This window comes from Phoca vitulina, unplaced genomic scaffold (genome assembly GCF_004348235.1).
Source record: "Phoca vitulina isolate PV1807 unplaced genomic scaffold, GSC_HSeal_1.0 scaffold20, whole genome shotgun sequence".
In the NCBI taxonomy this organism is placed as follows: Eukaryota; Metazoa; Chordata; class Mammalia; order Carnivora; family Phocidae; genus Phoca; species Phoca vitulina.
The window spans coordinates 38,476,884-38,495,416 of NW_022589723.1; the positions used below are offsets into that span (position 1 = coordinate 38,476,884).

The 18,533-nt window shown below is 57.9% G+C and overlaps 1 protein-coding gene across 1 annotated transcript; it reads right to left on the reverse strand.

Annotated features, from left to right (window-relative positions):
- Positions 1–1,712: 1,712 nt before the first annotated feature.
- On the reverse strand, positions 1,713–17,185 carry INSYN1 (inhibitory synaptic factor 1). Its single transcript, XM_032417601.1, has 3 exons — positions 16,489–17,185; positions 15,345–16,071; positions 1,713–6,160 (listed from the first exon to the last, which is right to left on the reverse strand). Exons 2-3 carry the CDS (start codon positions 15,498–15,500, stop codon positions 5,438–5,440), a joined length of 879 nt encoding a protein of 292 aa, XP_032273492.1. The 5' UTR covers positions 15,501–16,071; positions 16,489–17,185; the 3' UTR covers positions 1,713–5,437.
- Between the last annotated feature and the right edge of the window lie 1,348 nt (positions 17,186–18,533).

An 18,533-nucleotide genomic window follows, 5' to 3' on the forward strand; every position in this document is an offset into this window, starting at 1 on the left:
CCGGCAGGGGGCAGAGTCAGGTCTCATCAGGGGCTCAGCTAGTTCACCTGGAAGGGGGCAATGTGGCCCCAGCGTCCCAACGCCCGCCCTGAACGGGAAAGGAAGGTTAGGTGAGAATGCTTTGCAGGAGGGCCGTTTAACCTGTTAAGATACAATGAATTTCGAGGGCTTTAGCATATCCATTTTACTTACCAATGTGCTAATCATGTGCTGTTCTTATCCATTCACTGAAGCTGGTCCCTGTCATGAGAGCCTCTCCTGGCTAATGCTTTACTGAGCTCTCTTAAATCTATTCTCCCAGTCCCGGACTAGACAGGAAAGCTGGATGCCTTTCCCCGCAGTCAGGGGGATACAGTGGCTCTGAGGAGGGTGATGAGACTCTTACGTCCCTTGCTGCTGGTGCTCCCATCTTTCCCAAATGGTGCCAACGTGCACCCTCTGCTGCGGTGAGGTCTCTCTCTGCTGTCTGCTGAGCGGCCGCCCCAGCCATCTTTGTAAAGTTCTGCCGGCCCCAACTGCCCTTGGCCCCCTCTTCCAGCTGCCCAAGTTCTACCCCATTGCAAACGCATTCCACCTCAAGTCCCTCCTCCTCCCAGAAGCCTTTCGCCCACACTGTAGCCCCTAACCGTAGGCCCCCGCTCAGCCGGGACCAGAAAGGGGTGGGCATGGATGGGGCTGAGGGCCTCGTCTTCCAGGCTCTACTGGAGATAAGAGAAGGGGAAAGGTTACTTTGGACCTGGAGCTATTTTCTGCTGGTCATCCCCTCAGTGCCCCAGACCCATAGGGAACAGGGGCTGCGGCAGGGGGTGGGGGGCTCTCAGAGTCCTGCTTACTGCTCCCAGAAGCCTGAGGGGCTGAGGTGAAGGAGGTAGGGCCTGAGCTCTGGTGAGCACTGATCAGTTGTACCAAGGGAAATCTGTGCTCTGGCAACTTGCTGGGGTTCCGGGTCCCCGGAAGCATGTGGGAGTCTCGATCCAGATCCTGTTTCTGTACTTAGGAGCTGGTTATTTGGGACAGGATACTCTACCTCTCTGGGTCTGTTTTCTCATCTGTAAAATGGTAAAGGTGTCCGTTATTTGGAGGGGTGTTGTAGAGTAGGTGAGATAATTAACATACAATGTCTAACACACCAAAGAGGAGGAATTCCATAAACAGTTGCTCTTACATAGTGTAAATAATACTAGCAATGTCAAGTTCCCGGCCCCCTCAATTTCTGACTGTGCAACTTTGAACAAATTCCTTGTGTGTTCATTTGCATCCTCATCTATAAAGTGAAGATTGTGTTTCATCCATGTATTCAATAAATAATTATGGAGTAACTTATGATGTGCTGGGCATTACTAAACCTGTCATTTACTGTTAGTTCAAAGATGCAGCCCAGTGCCTGGCATATACTAGGTAATCAATAACTGTCAATAACTGTCAGTTTTCTTACATAAGTCACAGCTGGACAGTGGGAGATAGAGGGGTTGGCACAGAGGAAGGGGGCTCAGGAGTGGGAGGGTGGAAGGCTGGGCCTGCCTCACATTCTCAGCTTCCTTATCACCCTTTCCCCTTTCCGTCAATATAGCCTCACTTTGGGGCACCTGGGTGGCTCAGTCACTTAAGCATCTGCCTTCAGCTCAGGTCATGATCCCAGGGTCCTGGGATCGAGCCCCACATCGGGCTCCCTGCTCACAGCGGGGAGCCTGCTTCTCCCTCTGCCTGCCGCTCTCTTTCCGTCTCTGAAAATAAATAAAATCTAAAAAACAAAATAGCCTCACTTTGCCTCTAAGGGAGGGGGTGTGTGGATGGTGCTGGGGTCTCTGAATAGTTTACTGTCCTTTCTGCCCCTTGGTCCCATCAGACCATGTGTGTACATTAGATCATCTGTCCATTGCCTATAAAATGGAGATAATGGTGCCTCTTTATTCTCAGACACTGGGGACACTGCCACAGTGCCCACCTCATTAAGACTGGTCTCCTCACCAAGCTTTTCTGCTGCCTTATGCTCCTGGCTCCTCTCCCAGGGACCACAGTCTGGACCCAGCGTCACCTCTGGCTCCTTACCACTGAAGCCCCACACCCTTCCCTTTTGACTCCGCCCAGCCCCCAGCCATACCAGACCGGATCCTCACAGGGGGGTTGTGTGTATGCATGTGCATAAGCAGCATGAGACCTGACACATAGGAGGTCTACAATACCATTTGATTGGATGAATCCACAACGGATGCCCGTCTGCAAATGGGGCTCATTCATTCAACCAACCAACATTTATCCAACTCAAAATCCATTTGGTGCCAAGCTCCGTCCATGGCGCTGACATCACCAATCGCCAAGCTCTCAGAAGACTGACTGTCACTCACGGGTTTCCTGCTCTCAGCTCCTCCTCATCCCCACCAGGCCGCCTGACTCTCAGACCCCCAGCCCCCTCCCTCACCCCCAGAGACCAGAGTACTGGCACCACATGGATTTGAGCTGCAGCAGAAGGTGGAGTGCAGAGTCACTGGGTTTGGGGTCAAATCCTGGTGCCATCAGTCACCCTGTGCCCCTAGGCAAGTTATTTAACTTTTCAGAGCTTCATTGCTCTCATCTGGAAAATAGGCGTGCATCAGATTGCTTACTTCATATTTGCTGTGAGGAATAAATGAGATAAGGCACATGCTTAGAGCGCTGGCCAGCGCATAGTACACGCTCAGTGAACATGAGCTGTTCGTGATGGTTATGACTCCTATCTGTCACGCATGGCTCAGCAGCTCTGACGGCCACGGTTCTTTCCCTGGGTTCTGCGTTTCAAGTCATAAGCAAGCCACGGGGATCCCACACCACTCCTAATTACAAGAGGAGTCAGTTACTTCTTTGGCCTTCCAGAACCTCTACCTATTTTCCTCTCCCAGGCCCCCCTTGCACCTTTGGGCCATCTGAGGCAAGTAGCCAGGTGGTGGGGCAGGGAACAGCTGACAGATGTCAGCCATGCCCACGTGGAATCCCAGAGCCAGAGTGGGTGGCTGGGTGCATGGTGTGGGGGGAGTGGTTCTGGGAGAGGACAGTGCCTTGCCCAGGGCTGTCTCGGAGATTTCTGGCTCTGGGTGTCCGTTTCCCCTTGGTGAAATGGGGACCATTCTGTACGTTTATTTTCCCTGACTGTTGTAAAGCCCAGAGGCTGTAAGTCTAGAAACAGTCTTGCCCTCAGAGAGGAAAAACAAGTTTGGGAGGTAGAAATGGATGTCCTCCCTCAGAGCTAGGTGTGCCCAGACCTGGGTGGGGACTGCCTGGCCTGCCCTTTCCCTGCGGTCAGACAGGGCAGGCCCCAGCTGGCCCCTTCCTCAGAGGAGCCCCTGGCATGCTTCCTCTGAGCCACGTCCTGTCACTGAACTGCCTGAGAGTGGCCTGGGGCTGACAGAGGGGCTCAGACCCCTGGCTCTCAGGCCAGGCCCGGGCAGAGTTAGCACGCCCCACCCCCCCAACCCATGGATTTCCACCCCAGAGGCTTCAGGGCTCTGAGCTCTGAACTCAGCCCAGGCCTGAGGGGAGACCCCCACACTGCAGTCAGCACGTCCTAGGCCCGGCCCATAGCATGCTGATAGACCATCACTGGTCTCTGCTCCAGACTGGCCGGCACCATCTCTGTCTCCCCACTGCTGGGGCTCAGGCAGGGGTGGTGGCGCTGCCAGGAGCAGAGACCCCTCCCAACGGGTCCTGGGCGGCTGTAACTCTGTCTTAATTGAAATGTGCAGCAGGAAGACCCCCGAGGAGGGACGTCCACCACCTCCCTGCTCTGAGCGAGGGGCGGCGGATCGAGCCGCAGCGATCTCCGGGCCGCAAGCTGCCGTCGGGGGACAAAGCAAAGCAGTGACCCAGGGACGGCTCCCAGTCGATGGGAGTGGCTTCTTTCCCCGCCCCCCCTCCATGCTCCTCACCCTGGAAAACACTGGAGTCCAGGTTGGGGTCACATTGACCACAGTGCCTGTCCAGTGCCTTGGCACTTTCCAAGCTCCTTTCCACTTCCTATCTTGTCGAAGCCCCACAGCAGCCAGTGAGGTAGGTGAAGACTATCAGCCCCATTTTATAGACGAGGTAGATGGGCTCAGAGAGGCAAATGGACTTGCTCAAGGTCACACAGCTGCTAGATAGCAAAGCCAGGTACAGCCTGGAAACCACACACTCATGGGAGGCAGGGTGGCACAGGCTCTGTGACTTCGGGCCACTTACGTGACATCTCTGAACCTCAGTCTTTTCATCTGAAAAATGGGGATAGTAAGAGTTCCTATCTTATCAGGTTATTGTGAAGATCAAATGAGACAATGCTCTAAAACATACTCCGTACAGCAGCGGCATAGAGACCTGCCCAATCACTGTGAGCAATGATTATGATTATTATCTCAGGATATCCAGATGCTGTCCCTGTGGAGGCCACACCCCAGATGAAGCCTTGTTACCTGTAGGCTCCCATCTTGTCTCTGTTGGTGGCATTCGAGACCTGTTAAAGTGGGCTCAGGGTCCTTGTGTGAAGAAGCAGGGGCAGCGTAAGGCTGTAGGATTCCTCTCTGGGTCTGCCTGCCAGGAGGAGTTCAGGAGCCTGCCTTTAGCCCTGGTTCACAGCCCCCCAGTGGCTTCTGCCTGCTTTCTCACATGGGCCTCAGGTCTGCACCAGGCCAAGTCAGGCGTTGGCTGAGGCTCTGCCCTGAGTCTTCCATCCTTAGGGGACAAAGCTGAGGATGGGGGCTCGGAGGATTGGGGGTGTACGAGTCTCTCCAAACAAGCCGCTGCCCAACCTAGCCTGCCTGGTCCTCCAGGGTCTGGGGAAGCCCATCTCCCCAGCATGGAGACCTGCCCCATGGCAGCAGCTTGCTCCTTCTCTGTGTCCTGGGTAACCCTGAGATGGAAGTGGGGGTGGGGTGGGGTTGTGTATCTCCAGGTAAGTTTGCCTTTGGGAAGGAGAGGCAAAAGTCTGGCTTGCAGTAGAAAGCATGGGGGGGTGGATATAAATGATCCTGGGCCCAGCTGGGGTGACACCACCCCTAGGCCCTCAGTCCCGCAGTCAGACCAATGGTTAGCCTTGGCCTTGGGCACCGCTCCTGGGGAGCCTGCCACCTGCTGATAAACCCCCTTCAGGACAGGGCCCAGGCCAGCAGCCAGACTCCACCACTAGGCTCAGGGCCCTGCAAGAGGAATCCCAGGTTAGGCCTCTCCCACCGAATTTACATACTTTTGGACACCCCTTTCAGGAGCCCTGCAATGACAAGGAAGGGAGGGCGGTTCTGGCCATACCTCCTGGGACCTAGATGGTAAGAAGGCATCTCTGTGTCTAAGATGAGCTCCGTGAAAGCTCTGGGGCCTTTGGGGCTAGATCCTTCGCATTTTAAAATTTTATTATGACTGCGTTTGTTTAAATATATATATATATATATATTTATAGCTCTATATGCCCACCACCCCCCAGACTCCTCCCTGGCCCCTAGTTTTTCCCCTTGGCTTTCTGTTTGGCAGCCGTGTAGGGCAGCAACGTCTGAGTGCTCTTGTCTGACACCGTCTGGGTGCTACTGTTCCTTGTGACCCTTCGGGTCTGCTCAGGGGCCAAGGTGGGGCCTGAGCGGCGGCTGGTCAACAGAGAGCGCCTTGGCTTGTGGGGAGCGGGGGAGGGCTTGAGGAGGCCCACATGGGCCTCTGGACGGGGTGGCTCTGGGGACAGGCCCACCTCCTCCTCGGCCACCTCCTCCTCGCCGTCCCCTTCCTCATCGTCACAGCACAGAGCGTGGTAGAGCACTTTGTCACTGAACCGCACCCTCTCGCGCGTGCCTGGGGTCCGCTGGGGCAGCTGGCCCTTCGCAGGGCCAGCACTGAAGGCCTCCTCACTGGAGGAGTCCGGGGTCTCCACCCGTGGCCCATTGGGGATGGGCGCGCCGCCATTCATGAGCCGGTAGTCAGGGCCAGCCCCTGGCCGGGTCAACTCGGGGCCGTCCACGGAGTCCGAGGGGGTGGACGCGTCCAGGAAGGAGCAGAACTCCCAGCTGTCCGAAAGGATGTCAGCTGTCATGAAGTCCAGGTGCCCCAGGTCGAAGGGGCCGCCCACGCCCGCCTTGTCGCTGCTGGAGGTGCTGCTCACAGTGGCCGTGGTCCAGTCGTCCGGCTCCAGTTCAAAGTCGAAGTCTGAGGTTAGCTTATCGATCTGGCTCACCACCTGGCCAGGGAAGGAGAGAGGAGTGAGGGGGTCTAGCGTCACGTGGGGGTGAGCGTGCCCCCGCCCCACCCTGCTAGATGCCTGGCTCATAGCCCCAGAGGATGGTCACAGGTTTGCCTGCCAGGTGAGGGCCCATGTTGGACCAGGGTGAGCAGGTTTGGGCCAGTTCCCCATTTCCTACTCCTCAGCCCCTCCTTCCAGCCCTGCACCCCATCCACCCCCACATCCCTCTCCCCCAAAGCCGGCTGCTGCTCTGGGCGCAGCCCTGGTGCTCAGAGCTCCATTTTCCTTGGATCGAGAGGCAGCCGTTTGCAGAGGGCTGGCACTCCAGCAAGGCCACTCAGTGGAGAGATGAGCAGAACACGCACCTTTGGAGAGGAAATGATACAGGGTGACCATGAGGAAGACTCTGCCCAGGTTTTCCAAAGCATCCTGGACCAGCCTGTGCCACTGGTCAGGGGCTGTCCCTGTGGGTCTCCACCACCGCACCCCCACAAACCCTGGAGCCCCCTCCCTCCTTCCCTTCCCTGCCCCCTGATGAGTGGAGATCAACCCTGGCTCGTTTGGGAAGGAATAAGACAAGCATATTTGGTAAGCAATGGGAAACCCCCCCATCCCGGGCCCAGAGCCTCTCGTTACATGCACTCAGGGGGCAGCTCAGCTGCCGAGGTCAGTGCACCCCGCCCACCCCACATGAAGGGACACCCTGTCTCCATACAGGTGGCCTGCCTCAGGACACCCCCTCGCCTCAGCCCTACAGCACAGAAATCGGGGATGAAGACTGTGAGGGGAAAAGGGAGACCCCATCAGAGATGTCGGGAGAGGACCGAGTAAGAGAAGGAGAAATGATTCTGACCAAAACCAAAAACAGCCAAACAACAATAGCCAAGCAGAGGGACCAAGAGACCTAGGGACAGGACATACGCAGTGAGTCACCAAGCCCAGGATCCAGCTCCAGGCACCTCTTCGGTGCCTTTTCCCGGGGTCAGAGCAGTCAGTGAATGAATTAGCTAAGGAAGTTCCTAGTCTAACGAACTTTTATGAGGATGACTGCTGTCCAGGGATGTGCTAGGTGTTCGGTGAGGGGTGGCGGTGGGGGGGGGGGGGGGGAGTGCCCCAAAGTGCAAGACGAAAGCAAGGCCAAAAACCATGGGCCAGGAGGAATTTTCCTTGGTCAGGAGTTGGGAGGGTCTGCCAGTGACCTGGTCAGTCATTTTCCCTCTGAGGCTCAGTTTTTCAATCTGCAAATGGGGACCTTGGGCGAATGGTTTATTTCCAAGGTTCTTTCCATCTCTGAGATTCTAGGACTCTGTGTTTATAGGGATGACTTGAGAAGCTGTTTTGGGGTGTCCATGCCTAGGGATGCCCACTCCCCACGGCCCCAGGCCCCAGGGGCGGTGGGGACACTTGGCTGAAGCCTGTAGAACTGGGAGAGTCAGGACACTTGGATTCCACATTCAGCTTAGACATTGTTCTGTGTGTCTTTAGGTAAGTCACACAACCTCTCTAGACCTCAACTATTTGAGCATGATGACCCCGGCTCTGTCATCCTCACCAGCACTTCATGGAGAACAATGAGGAAGGCAGTGAAAAGTCTCCATGGGGCACTGGTGAGAAAAGTGACATCAACTCCCATCTCTGAGCACCTACCAAGTGTCAGGCTTTCCACCCATGAGATCATCTCCTGAGCTTCTAGAAGATACACCAGAGGTACCAGTAACTGCGGGGAGCTGAGGTTCCCACCCCCTCCCGCTGCTCCCCTGCAAGACTGCACACCACCATGAGGTGCTGCTGGGATTTCTGGGCTTGGGCAGACAATGGGGACAGGGCCCCACTCTCCAATCTGCCCTCCCCGTCTTACGTCCCCCACCCCCGAGTGACTCCCCCTCCCTCAGAGAAGCTCACATTCCCTAGAAGCCCTTGGTTCAACCCAAGCCCCACTTGAGGGGTGGGAGCTCCAGCCCAGAGCAGGGGGCTCTCACTCGGGAGTGTGCACCAGCCCACTCCCCAGAGATTCTGATTCAGTAGGTCCTGGTGGGGGGGAGGGGGAGAGGGCTTGAGAAGGCGTATATAAAACGTGTTTCCAGGTGCTGATCCAGGGGCATACTTTGAGAACCACTGGCCTGGGGTCTGGGATTTAAGCTGGTGAAGACATAGAACCTCAGGGCATTGTCAGCCTGAGGGGAGGCCCTGCGTCTCTGGGGCAGTCACACCCTCAAATGAGACTCCCCTGATCAAGCTGAGCCCGAGTCCGTTGCTGCAGAAGTGTGGGGACACAGCTAACAGGAATCTGGTTGAGCGGTGGGCTGTGACCACACAGGGTTGGCTGAGGTTAGGCCAGGCCCAGAAGCAGAGCTCCTAATGCCCTGTGAGGAAGACCTGGGGTGCACAGGGCAGGATCCCTAAAGCTGTCAGGCCTGGACACACTCCTTCCCACCCAAGAAGTTCCTGCTGGCCACCTGCTCAGGCAGCCTTCCCATAAAAGCACTTCCCCTTCTCCATTAGAGTGCCCTCCTCCGGTTTCATCCTGACGCTGTGGAGGGACAGGACAGAGGGAGGCTAGGGGTCAAATCCCAAGTAGGCCACGTCTCGGCTAAGGAACTCGAGGCAGGTGATTTTCCCTCTCCAAGTCTCGGTGTCCTAAAATGGGATGCCGCTCCTCTGCTCATCAAGGTGATGGGGACTCACTAGATATGGTTGTGCTTTAAACTGCAGAATCAGCACTGCCAAGCACTCCAGAACCTGGGCTCTGGAGTCAGACTTAGGGTCCAACCCTGGCCTCACCACTGATGGGCTGTGTGACCTTAGCCAAGTTACCCAGTGTCTCTGTGTCTAAGTGTCTTCGTGAAGGGGAATTCTAGTCGCACCTACTTGATAGGGCTGTTGTGAGGATTTAATGACATGATGCACAGGAATCAGGCAGAACAATGCAGACTAGATCAAAACCCACTGTGCGCCCGTGGGGGCTAAAATGTGACCAGGCCCCTGGCACCAGGCCCCAGAGCTGATGGGAGTTTCCAGTGCCCGTGGCGGAATAATGGGACATATTGGGCATTTCAAGTCCCAGCACAGGGGTGGCACCTGTGCTCCCTAAAGTCGGTCTGTCTCTGGACAGAGCAGAAGGAAGCGGAAGAGGTTCTAAGAACCAGGCGGAAATGAAGCTCAAAGGCGAATCTGGCCCCAGCCGCGAGGAACAGGCAGACCCACCTGATGAACGGCGTAAGTGAGGATCCGAAAGGGGAGTGATGTGCCAAGCGTACCCAGACTGTATGCGGGGTCCCTGTACCTCATCTCATGGGGCCTGTGCGGATGGCAGAGGGCGGGCAGGCCCCCACCTTACCTGCCTGTCTGCTTCGGATGCCTGTGATTTCTCCCTGAGATTTAATAATCATTTTGCCTGCGTGTAATTTGGGATTGTCTTGGAGTGCAGGGAAATAATTATATATACAGAAGGAAAGAGAGGGGGAGAAGAGAGAATGGAGAGAGAAATGACAACATAAAAATCATAGAATCATAGAACCTCAAAGCCAGAGGGATGGAGACGCTGCTGACGTCACCGTTCTCACTGGGCTTGCTGATGGGGAAACTAAGGTAAGGCCCAGACACTGGAAGGAATGAAGCTGAGAGCACAAGTCAAGAGTCCTGGCACCTTAAGAACAAGGCTCGCCTGATCTAGAGGGGAAGGGCAGGGCTGAGGGCCGTGACACCTGCTGGGGGTCCCAGGCCCCAACCTGAGGGCGTCCCCAACCGCTGTCCTGCTCACAGCCTCAGCTCCCTCACCTGAACCACTGTCCCCGTCTGGTGGCAGCTTCCTGTCCTGTTCCTGCTACATTCAAAGCACTTGGTAATCAGCCAACAGGACCACATCACCCCTCTGCTTCCAGCACTTCCCTGAGCTTCGCAAACACAAACGCCTACCCATTCTGGCCATAGGGCCTTTGCTCTCCAGCAGACAGCCACCACCCTGCCAGGCCTGCCTCCTCACCAGCTCTACACACTCCACCGAGCCCTCTTCGGCCTCTGGGCCTCACCTGGAATGCTCCCTCCTTTGCTCCTCATCCATCTCACTTCCAGAAGGAAATCTTCTCTGATGCTCCACTGAGGATAGGTTCCCTAGTATAGGCTCTCAAGGCATTCTGCACCTTTCCTACAAATATTTTCCAATATTTATCACAGCTACACTTTTATGTGCATATATGTTATAAGAATGATGTCTCCCCACTAGACTACAGTAAGCCCCACGAGGGGTGGGACTGGGAACGCCTTGCCCACCATGGCACCCCCAGTCTGGCACAGGGATTGATACACTCTTTGTGAATACAGCCATTGGATGAGTGGGTGAGTTGGGACAGAGGGCCTTATAAAAACTGCTGGGGGCTGCTTTTCTGAGGAATTCCGCAGCCCTATCTTGCCTGCCCCAGCCCTCCCTCCAACCCTGGTTGAGCCCCCACTCCAAGGAAAACACATCTGTGTTCCCTAAGGCCCCAGAGCCAGGACTGAGGACCCAGGAGCCCCAGCACTGGTATCTCCCTCACCTCTGGCCCCTTCATCTCACTCGACAAGCGGCTACGTCCTCCCCTCCCTCCCAGCTCCCCAGGCAGCTGGTTACATAACTGGGGATCTGCATTATTTATGACCACTGATTATGTTTTAATTCTGTGATTATGTTATTTATTGTCTTCCTGGGGGGCTGTGGAGCTGGGGAGGGAGGAGAGAGTTGACTGTGATTCATGACTCTCATCCTGCAATTTGGCCTAATTGGCCAGGGAGCTTCGTGAATCTGTCCAAAGGAGGGGAACGCAAAGGGAAAAGGGAGGAAAGGAAGGTGAGAAAAAAAAAAAAAGAAGAAGAAGAAAAACTCCGCACAATTCTTGCTGAGCTGCAGGTGATGGAGCTGACCCACTTTGGCACAGCTCCGTGGTCCCCAGCCTCTCCTGCCCCAGCTGCTTCCTGGCTGGGCCACATTCATCTCGTGCCTGCACGGCCCCTGGCTCTCCATGCCACCCCATATGCAGCCCCTTGCCCAGGGGACTGCACAACAGCTAGTGGGCCTGCTCCCCGTGAAAATCGGCTGGGGGCGGACCCTCCACAGCCACCCTAGCTGGGCAGCTGGGCCAAGTTATGTCTCCCCCATGGTGAACCCGAGGGTCATTTATGAGCCCCCATGCTGAGTGACATCTTGGGGAGGAGGAGAAGGCCATGTAACTGCTTAAGATAAGCTCAACAGCTGGAGGGCAAGGATGAGGGCCCTTGCCCCTGACCTTGGGGCCCCCCAGCTGCTGGGGAACTGGGAGAGCAGTAGGGAGGCAGATTCCCACCCAGAACCACAAGCAGGAGGTTCCTGGAGAGCATGTGGGGTTCTCACTGAGGGTATATCTGAATTTCATACCATGGCCTGCAAGGCTCTGTGTAATCTGACTCCCTGCTCTCTCTTTGACCTTCCTTCCTGCTTTTCTCCTCTTGGTCCACTCCACTCCAGCTGCCCTGGCTTCCTTCTTGCTAATCCCGAACTTGCCAAGTACACTTCCACACTTCCTCCTCAGGACCTTTGTACTAGCTGCTCCCACTGCCCGGAAGGCTCTTCTCCTAGATATCTATTTGTCTTGTACCCTCTTTCCCTTTGGGTCTCTGTTCAAAAGGCATCTCATTGGAGACCCTGTCCCCCCATCAGTGTCACTCTCTGCCTCTTTCCATGCGGGAAGAGGGTGGCACTGTCCACTGCAGGAGATGCTGAAGGCTATCAGCCAGGAGGCCAGGGCCTGGCTCAGACCACTCCGATCATGGCTAAGAATCTCACAGGACTCCAAAAGAACAAGGCCACACATGGAGTAAGGAGCAGGCCAGTGCAAGAATGTCTCATTAATAATATCTAAAAGATGTGGAGCTAGTTTTGTATCCATCTCTGTGCTAAGTACTTTATATATGGTATCACGTTTAATTCTTACAACAAGCCTGGGGCTGGTCTCGGAGGCATAAAATTCAGTATCCTCATTTGCCAGAAAACAGAAGCCCAGAAAGGTGAAGTAACTTTACCAAGTTCACACAGCTAGGAAAGGGGCAGACCTTGGATTTGAATCAGAGACCTCTGGCTGCAAGAGCCCATGCTCTTAGCCTCTGGGCTGTGCTGCATTCTGAGTTAAGATGCACAGAATTTTGTGGAGCTTCGAGAGCCTGCTGGGATTGGCCTGGCATCCTGGAGTATTGGGGAACCTAGGAGAATGAGGGCTAATTAATGATCGGCTGTCACATCCCTCTGCAGTAGTTTCAGCTTTCAAAGCACTTTTGCATTCCTCACCTCTCCTAGTCCATTAAGGTACTTTCCCCACCCGTGGGACAGAACTTGCTTCCTATCACATGGGGAGCCCCCGTGAGAGCTGCAGCAGGGGTTTGGGAGGGCAGGGGAGGTATGGGAGAGGGAACTCCCAAACCTTTAGGGCTGTGAGTGCTAGCCCCCCCTTACCACACGCCAAGCCCCAGATAAATCCTTGTAACAGCACTTTGAGATGGGAATGATCAGCATCCCCATTTCAGAGATGAGTAGACTGAGGCTCAGGGGCTTGAGGAGGAAGCGCTTTAGTGTCTCTCGTCTTTCTATGAATTTCAGGCTGTGTGCTCAAAAGGATAGGAGAGTCTGCCATGATCAGTGGTATCTGGGGCTAGGGAAGTTAAGCAGCAGGGGGAGGAGAAGGATGGCCTTGCTCCTTCAATCAAGCATCCTGTGCTCTACCCCGGCAGTCTTGCATGTGAATCTTGTCTTCACATCTAAGTGTTTTGCTCTCCTGGGATGAGAACCCAGCTCAGTGAGCCCTGAGCTGGTGGTATAACGAGCAAACAAGTACCTGCCTCCACCCTCTCGACCTTGGGTCTACCCATGCCCCCAATGGAAAAATGCCACACAAAGGGACTGAGAAGAGCCAGGTAGATCCAGCTTTAGAAGCCCCCTTGGAGGATCACGAGCCAAGATCACAACCCCTTACCCCAAACCAAGGCCTGGCCCTCCCACTGGGTAACCCCATTCCTGACAAATCCCATCCTACAGGAAGTCAGCTATGGTGACTTCTCTTCTGCCTGGGCCTCCCAGAGCCTCACCTGCCTTCCCCAACACTCGCTTCTGCCCATCACCCCATGTCCAGGCCCTTCCTGGGGGGGGTGGGAGAGTTCTGAGGCCTGCCCCCCTCCCGGCTGGGTGCATTGGCAGCGGGCAGGCGGTGGCATACGGGGTAGATGCTGGTTGCCGTAGCAACCTGCCAAAGTCTTGGGTGGAGGCACATGGCCTCCAGGGTGTATGGGGGAGGGAACACATCTCTCTCTGTCCTGGCTCAGGCCTTTGGGCTGCACGGCCTGTGAACCTGGGGCTCTGCAGTTCAAGACAGGGGGTGGGTGAGTGTATGTGCTGAGAAGGGAGAGAGGGAACAGCTAAAAGATCTGCAGATAAATCCTAGTGCTTCTGATCTCCCTGCCTCATCCACAGAAGGGCACCCCCCTGAGACCATCACAGCATGTGCGAAAGATAGCATCTCTAGAAGGTCCCAGTCAAAATGCAAAAAGATTGCTTTCTAGCCCACCGGCTCCAGCCTCAGGAGAGGCAACAGGAACCTGAGTTCTAGTTAGTTCTGCCCCTGGTAGGCTGTGTGACCTTGGATAAGCCCCTAGCCTTCTCTGGGCCTCAGGTTCTTCAAACAGAAAATGGACAAGGCTGGTATGGATGACCCATGAGATGTCTTTAAGTTCTGGAGGGCTATGCCTGGGCGGACAGGGGAGGTGGATCTTGGAAGATGCTCAGTTGAGAGTAGGTTCTGCGCTGTATGATTTCCAGGCTTAGAGTCCGTCCTGGCTCTTTTCTGGGTGGGCTCTTTTCTGGCATAGGTCCCATGCCCCTGCCCAAGACTGAGACTCCAGATGGTTCCCATGGCCCTGATGGACCCATAGAGCATAGAGAAAAAGATGGGGTGGGGAGGGAGGAAGAGGGATTGTGGTCCTTTGGACCAATGAGGGTGGGGGAGGAGGGGTTGCTCAGGGGCATCTGGCCTTTGACCACGAGGTTGATTCTGGGCTGAGTGGCTGCCCTGCCCCACCTCAGTTCATGTCCCAGCCTCTCCACAACCCCTCTGCTCCGGATACAGCTCCCTTCAAACATCTCCTGCTCTTTGGCTCTCAGGCCAGGCTGGAGTTGGCACCCACCATCACCCCCTCTCCTCAATCCTCCTGGAGCCCCCATCCTCCCGCATGGCTGGCTGGGGAAAGCAGGAACCCATAACTCCCGTTAAATCACTCGCTCTGCCGTCTCTGCAGGGGCCCTGGTTACAGGGAGTTGAAATTTGCCTAAAGCCCACCTGGCTGGCATAATGGCACCCAGTGGGCAAATTCAGTCCAGTGGCTCAGAACTCTGGTCATGCATTTTGGGCTTGAACACAGCCCAGGGGGCAGGGTTGAGGACATGTGTACCTCATTACCCCAGCGATGTGGGAAGTAGTCATTAAACCGGGCTCCACTTAGAGAGACAGAGAGGGACACACATCCCAGGATCTCTCAGTGACTTTTCAGCCTTGGCCGAAACATTCAGAACTGTGGACAGGGACGCATGCCTTTAGACGAGATTCCTGCCCCCGCCGCCCAATGTACACAGGAACTCTGGTGTCCACTAGCAGCCCCCTGGACGCAGTCCCACCTCAGGGCAGGGAGGGCATAGCTGGCTTCAACTTTTCCAGGATCAAGGGTTCTGAGTAGCTGTGTGATTTCTGGAGAATGCTCTGAGCTGGGCCTCCTCAGTAGGGCTGTCAACACCCTCCCAGAGCCGCTTCTGAGCAGGTCAGTGTCTGGGAGGCAGATGGCGGGGTCAGAAGTCAGCTTGGGCCCCAGAAGAGTATCTCCCACTAAGAGGCTATGGTGGGATTTGGTCTATATTTGTCAACCTGGCAGCGCTGAGTGCTAACCACAGAACCCTGGGCCCGCGACATGCTGCCCAAGCCGACTCTGCCACACTGGGGCCCCACTAGTCCTGGAGTATGCTATTTCTAGCAAAGCAGATTTGGGGGAAAGGAGAACAAGGAAAAGGAAGTACCCAGCAAAGTGACACGTGTGCACATGACTTTGAGTACACACACACACTGAAACACGTATGTGAGTGTGTTTTTGTGCCAGGCCCAGGAAAACTGGTCGGGGGACTGTCTGGCCCCTCACTCACCTCCCTTAGCTCCTTGGCCACCTCCTTGAGTTCCTGCAGGATGCCCTCAAGCTGCCCGATGACCATCTTCATGCGCTGTCGAATCCGCTCCCGCTGGCCACCGCTGCTGGGGTCGTCACTGGGCTGCCCGAGGTCCGGGGCGCCCCGAATGTTCATCCTTTACCACGTCGCTGCAGGCCCGCCCATATTCCCCCCAGCCGGGCACACGCTGCGTCTGCCTCCACGGAGCCCCCCTCGGCCAGGCCGAGCTCCACATCTTAACGGCCCCCCAGCCCACCCTGGCCCTGGGTGGCCCTCACCCGGCCCCTGCCCCCTGCCACCCCGCCTCCTCTGCCTCTGGGTGGGGAATGGGACACCCAGAGGAAGACAGAGTCTGACAGAGGGGGTCAAGGTGAGGACACAGGAGGACAGGGGGAGGGGCCTTGGGTCTCAGGAGTGGCCTCCAGGATTTGAAGTGCCTGTGCCTGTGCTGAGCTGATCTCTGGCTGAGCCTGGACACAGAGGCAGGGGGATGACTCTGCAGGGACTAAGGGTAAGAGATGCCCTTGGGATGGGGGAAGGCAGCAGTAATCCCTCACAACTCCTAGGCAGTTGCAAAGACAGAGGTCTTGGGGAGCAACGGACACCTGCAGAGGGCCGGTGGCTGGGGTCTTCCAGATGTGGATGTGGAGGGGGCTCCAGATGTGGGTAGCTCTGAAAAGGGAGCTGGACGGAGAAGGGCAGCCCCCTGCAGGGAGAGCAAGCCTGGCGTCAGCCCTCCCAGGCTGCAGCACCAGCCGGCGAAGCCGCTGCCTCCCTCCGCTCGCCAGCCTGCACCCTTCGTCGCTGGGGATTTTTTTTTTCTTTGTGGGGAGGGGTGGTGGAGGCACATTATCTACAGCATAGCCCTTACTCTAGAAGGAAATGAAGGAGCCCCTGCTTTAAAGGCAGAAGTCCTCAGCCTGCTACGGGGCACCCTGCCCCAGCTCCCCCAATCCCCCGTGTCTCCACCCCCTAGCCAGGCCTGGTCCCGCTGGTTCGGGAGAGGGCCTCTCCAGTCATCTGTCCTCCCTCCGAGTGCCCCCGGGGTGCCCTCACTCCCAGCGGACCCTCCCTTCCCCAGCCCCGCCTTTCCTCTGAACCCCCGCTCTGCTCCCGGACTCACCAATGGTGGGGGCACCGGCCTTCCTTCCCAGCAGCGTCGGGGGCCAAGCCCCAAGAGGAGGTTGGGGGGCCCCCAAGCCTCCCTAGGGCGGGCTTCTCTCTCTGGACCCTTCGGCCCCTGGCCTCAGGGAGGTCCTCAGAGCAGCCACGGGAGACATCCGGACGGTGGGAGGGGGCGGGGCCTCCGCGCTCCACGGAGGGGGGCAGGAAAAATCTCCCCTAACCCCCGCCGGGCTCCGGGTCGGGAACGAGCGAGGGTCCGGCGGGCTAGGGGCTCCGAGGCCACAGGTGACCCGGGCGCAGGGCGACCGAGGCGACGCCGGGCCGGTCCCAGCGCGTGAGCCAAAGTCGGAAGGATCGGAGGGCGCCGGGATCCCCTCAGCCCACGCCCGGCATCCCCCGGGCTCGGCACAGTCCGGGATTCGCTCTGTCCAGTCCAGATCGGCCGGCTCCAGGCTCCGCCGGGGTCTGCCTGCCCTGCCCGGAGTGAGCCGGCACCGCTGGGCGCCCGGGGCGCGCTCAGCCGGGACCCAGAAGGTCCGCTCTCCGGCACCCACGGAGTCCGGAGCGTCCGCGAGGGTCCGCTCAGCCCGGCGTCGTCGTCCGCCGGGGGCGAGAACGCGCCCACCGCTCAGTCCGCGGTCGGGAAGGTCCTGGGGGGAGGGGCGGCGGCGGCCGCGGGGACCGGGTCCCCGCCGGGCCCGGCCGAGAGCGCGCGAGGCAGGGGGCCCGGCCGGGCTGGGTTCGGAGGCCCGGGCGCGGGCGGGAGCGGCGCCGGGCGGAGCAGAGGAGGCGAGTGGAGCGAGAGGAGGAGGCGAGGCGCAGGGAAGGCCGGGGAGGGGGCGCGCGGCGGGCCGGGCCGGGCCCGGGCGCACGGGGCTCTCAGCCTCCGCTCCGCTCCCGCCGCCCCCCCCGCCCGCTCCCGCTCGGCTCGCCGCCTCGCCAGCCCCCGGGCGCGCCGGGTCGCCGCCGGTGGGGCAGACCGGCGCGGGGTCGGGGCTGGGCCTCCCTCCGCTGCCTCGCCCTGCCCTGCCCCGCCGGGGCTCCGCGGGCCTGGGCCCGCTCCCCGAGCGCCGCGCCGCCGCGCCGCCCGCGCCCCGGCCGCCCCCCGCCGGACTGGCCGCCCGGGCGGGCGCTGGCTCCCTCAAAGGCCGCCCGGCTCGCTCGGCTCCGCTCGCTCGGCGCTGTCAGAGAAGGGGCCGGCCCCGCGCGCCGGGAGGGAGCTTTTAAAGCGACACACACGCCGCCCAGCGCCGAGCGCCGAGCGCCGAGCGCGCGAGCCGGGGGGGTCTCAGCTGCCGGGCGACCGCGAGGGTCCTGCGCCTGCGGGGCTGGAGGCGCACTCGCCCGGCGGGACTCCGGCCGACCTCGGGGCGCGGAGGGACAGCGGTCTGGGGACTTAGTTCTTCCCGCCTTCCCAGGCACCCCTATTGCCCCTTCCCCCACTGCGGTGCACCCCAGGCGTCTCTTTTGGCTAAGTTTTCCCATCCCTTTCCCCTTATCATAGCTCAACCTCCCCCAGACCTGGCTTTGAAGCAGATTAATTCAGAAAATAGGTGAGCACCTACTGTGTGCCAAGCTCTGGGCTGGGTAGAGCTGGGAGTTGGAGGCTCTGGTGAGAGGTATGCGTTCGACATAGATCATTTCTTCAGTTACTCATCCACTTACCCAACATTTATTCAGCACCTTCCGTGTGCCAAACCCCATGCTAGACTCCGGGGTCTCAGGAAGGAAAGGCAGCATTTTAGGAAGCTCACAGCTCCTGGGGAAGTTGGGGCGGTAAATTGCAGGACAAGGGCAAGTTCTAGAAGAAATGGTAAGGGATTGGGGAGGGCGGGGAGCAACCCAGGTCAGGGGCTGGCAGGCTCTCCCAGGAGGCAACCCTTGAGCTGCTTCTGGAAGGAGAAGTAGGAGTTACTCAGGTGACTGTCAGTGTGGGGGAGGTGGGGATGAGCACTGGGGGGGTGGGGTGGGGAAGGGTTAGAGCAGAGACTCAGAGGCAGAAGTGAGGGGAGAGGGAGTCTGAGCCAACTGTGCCCTTTGGAG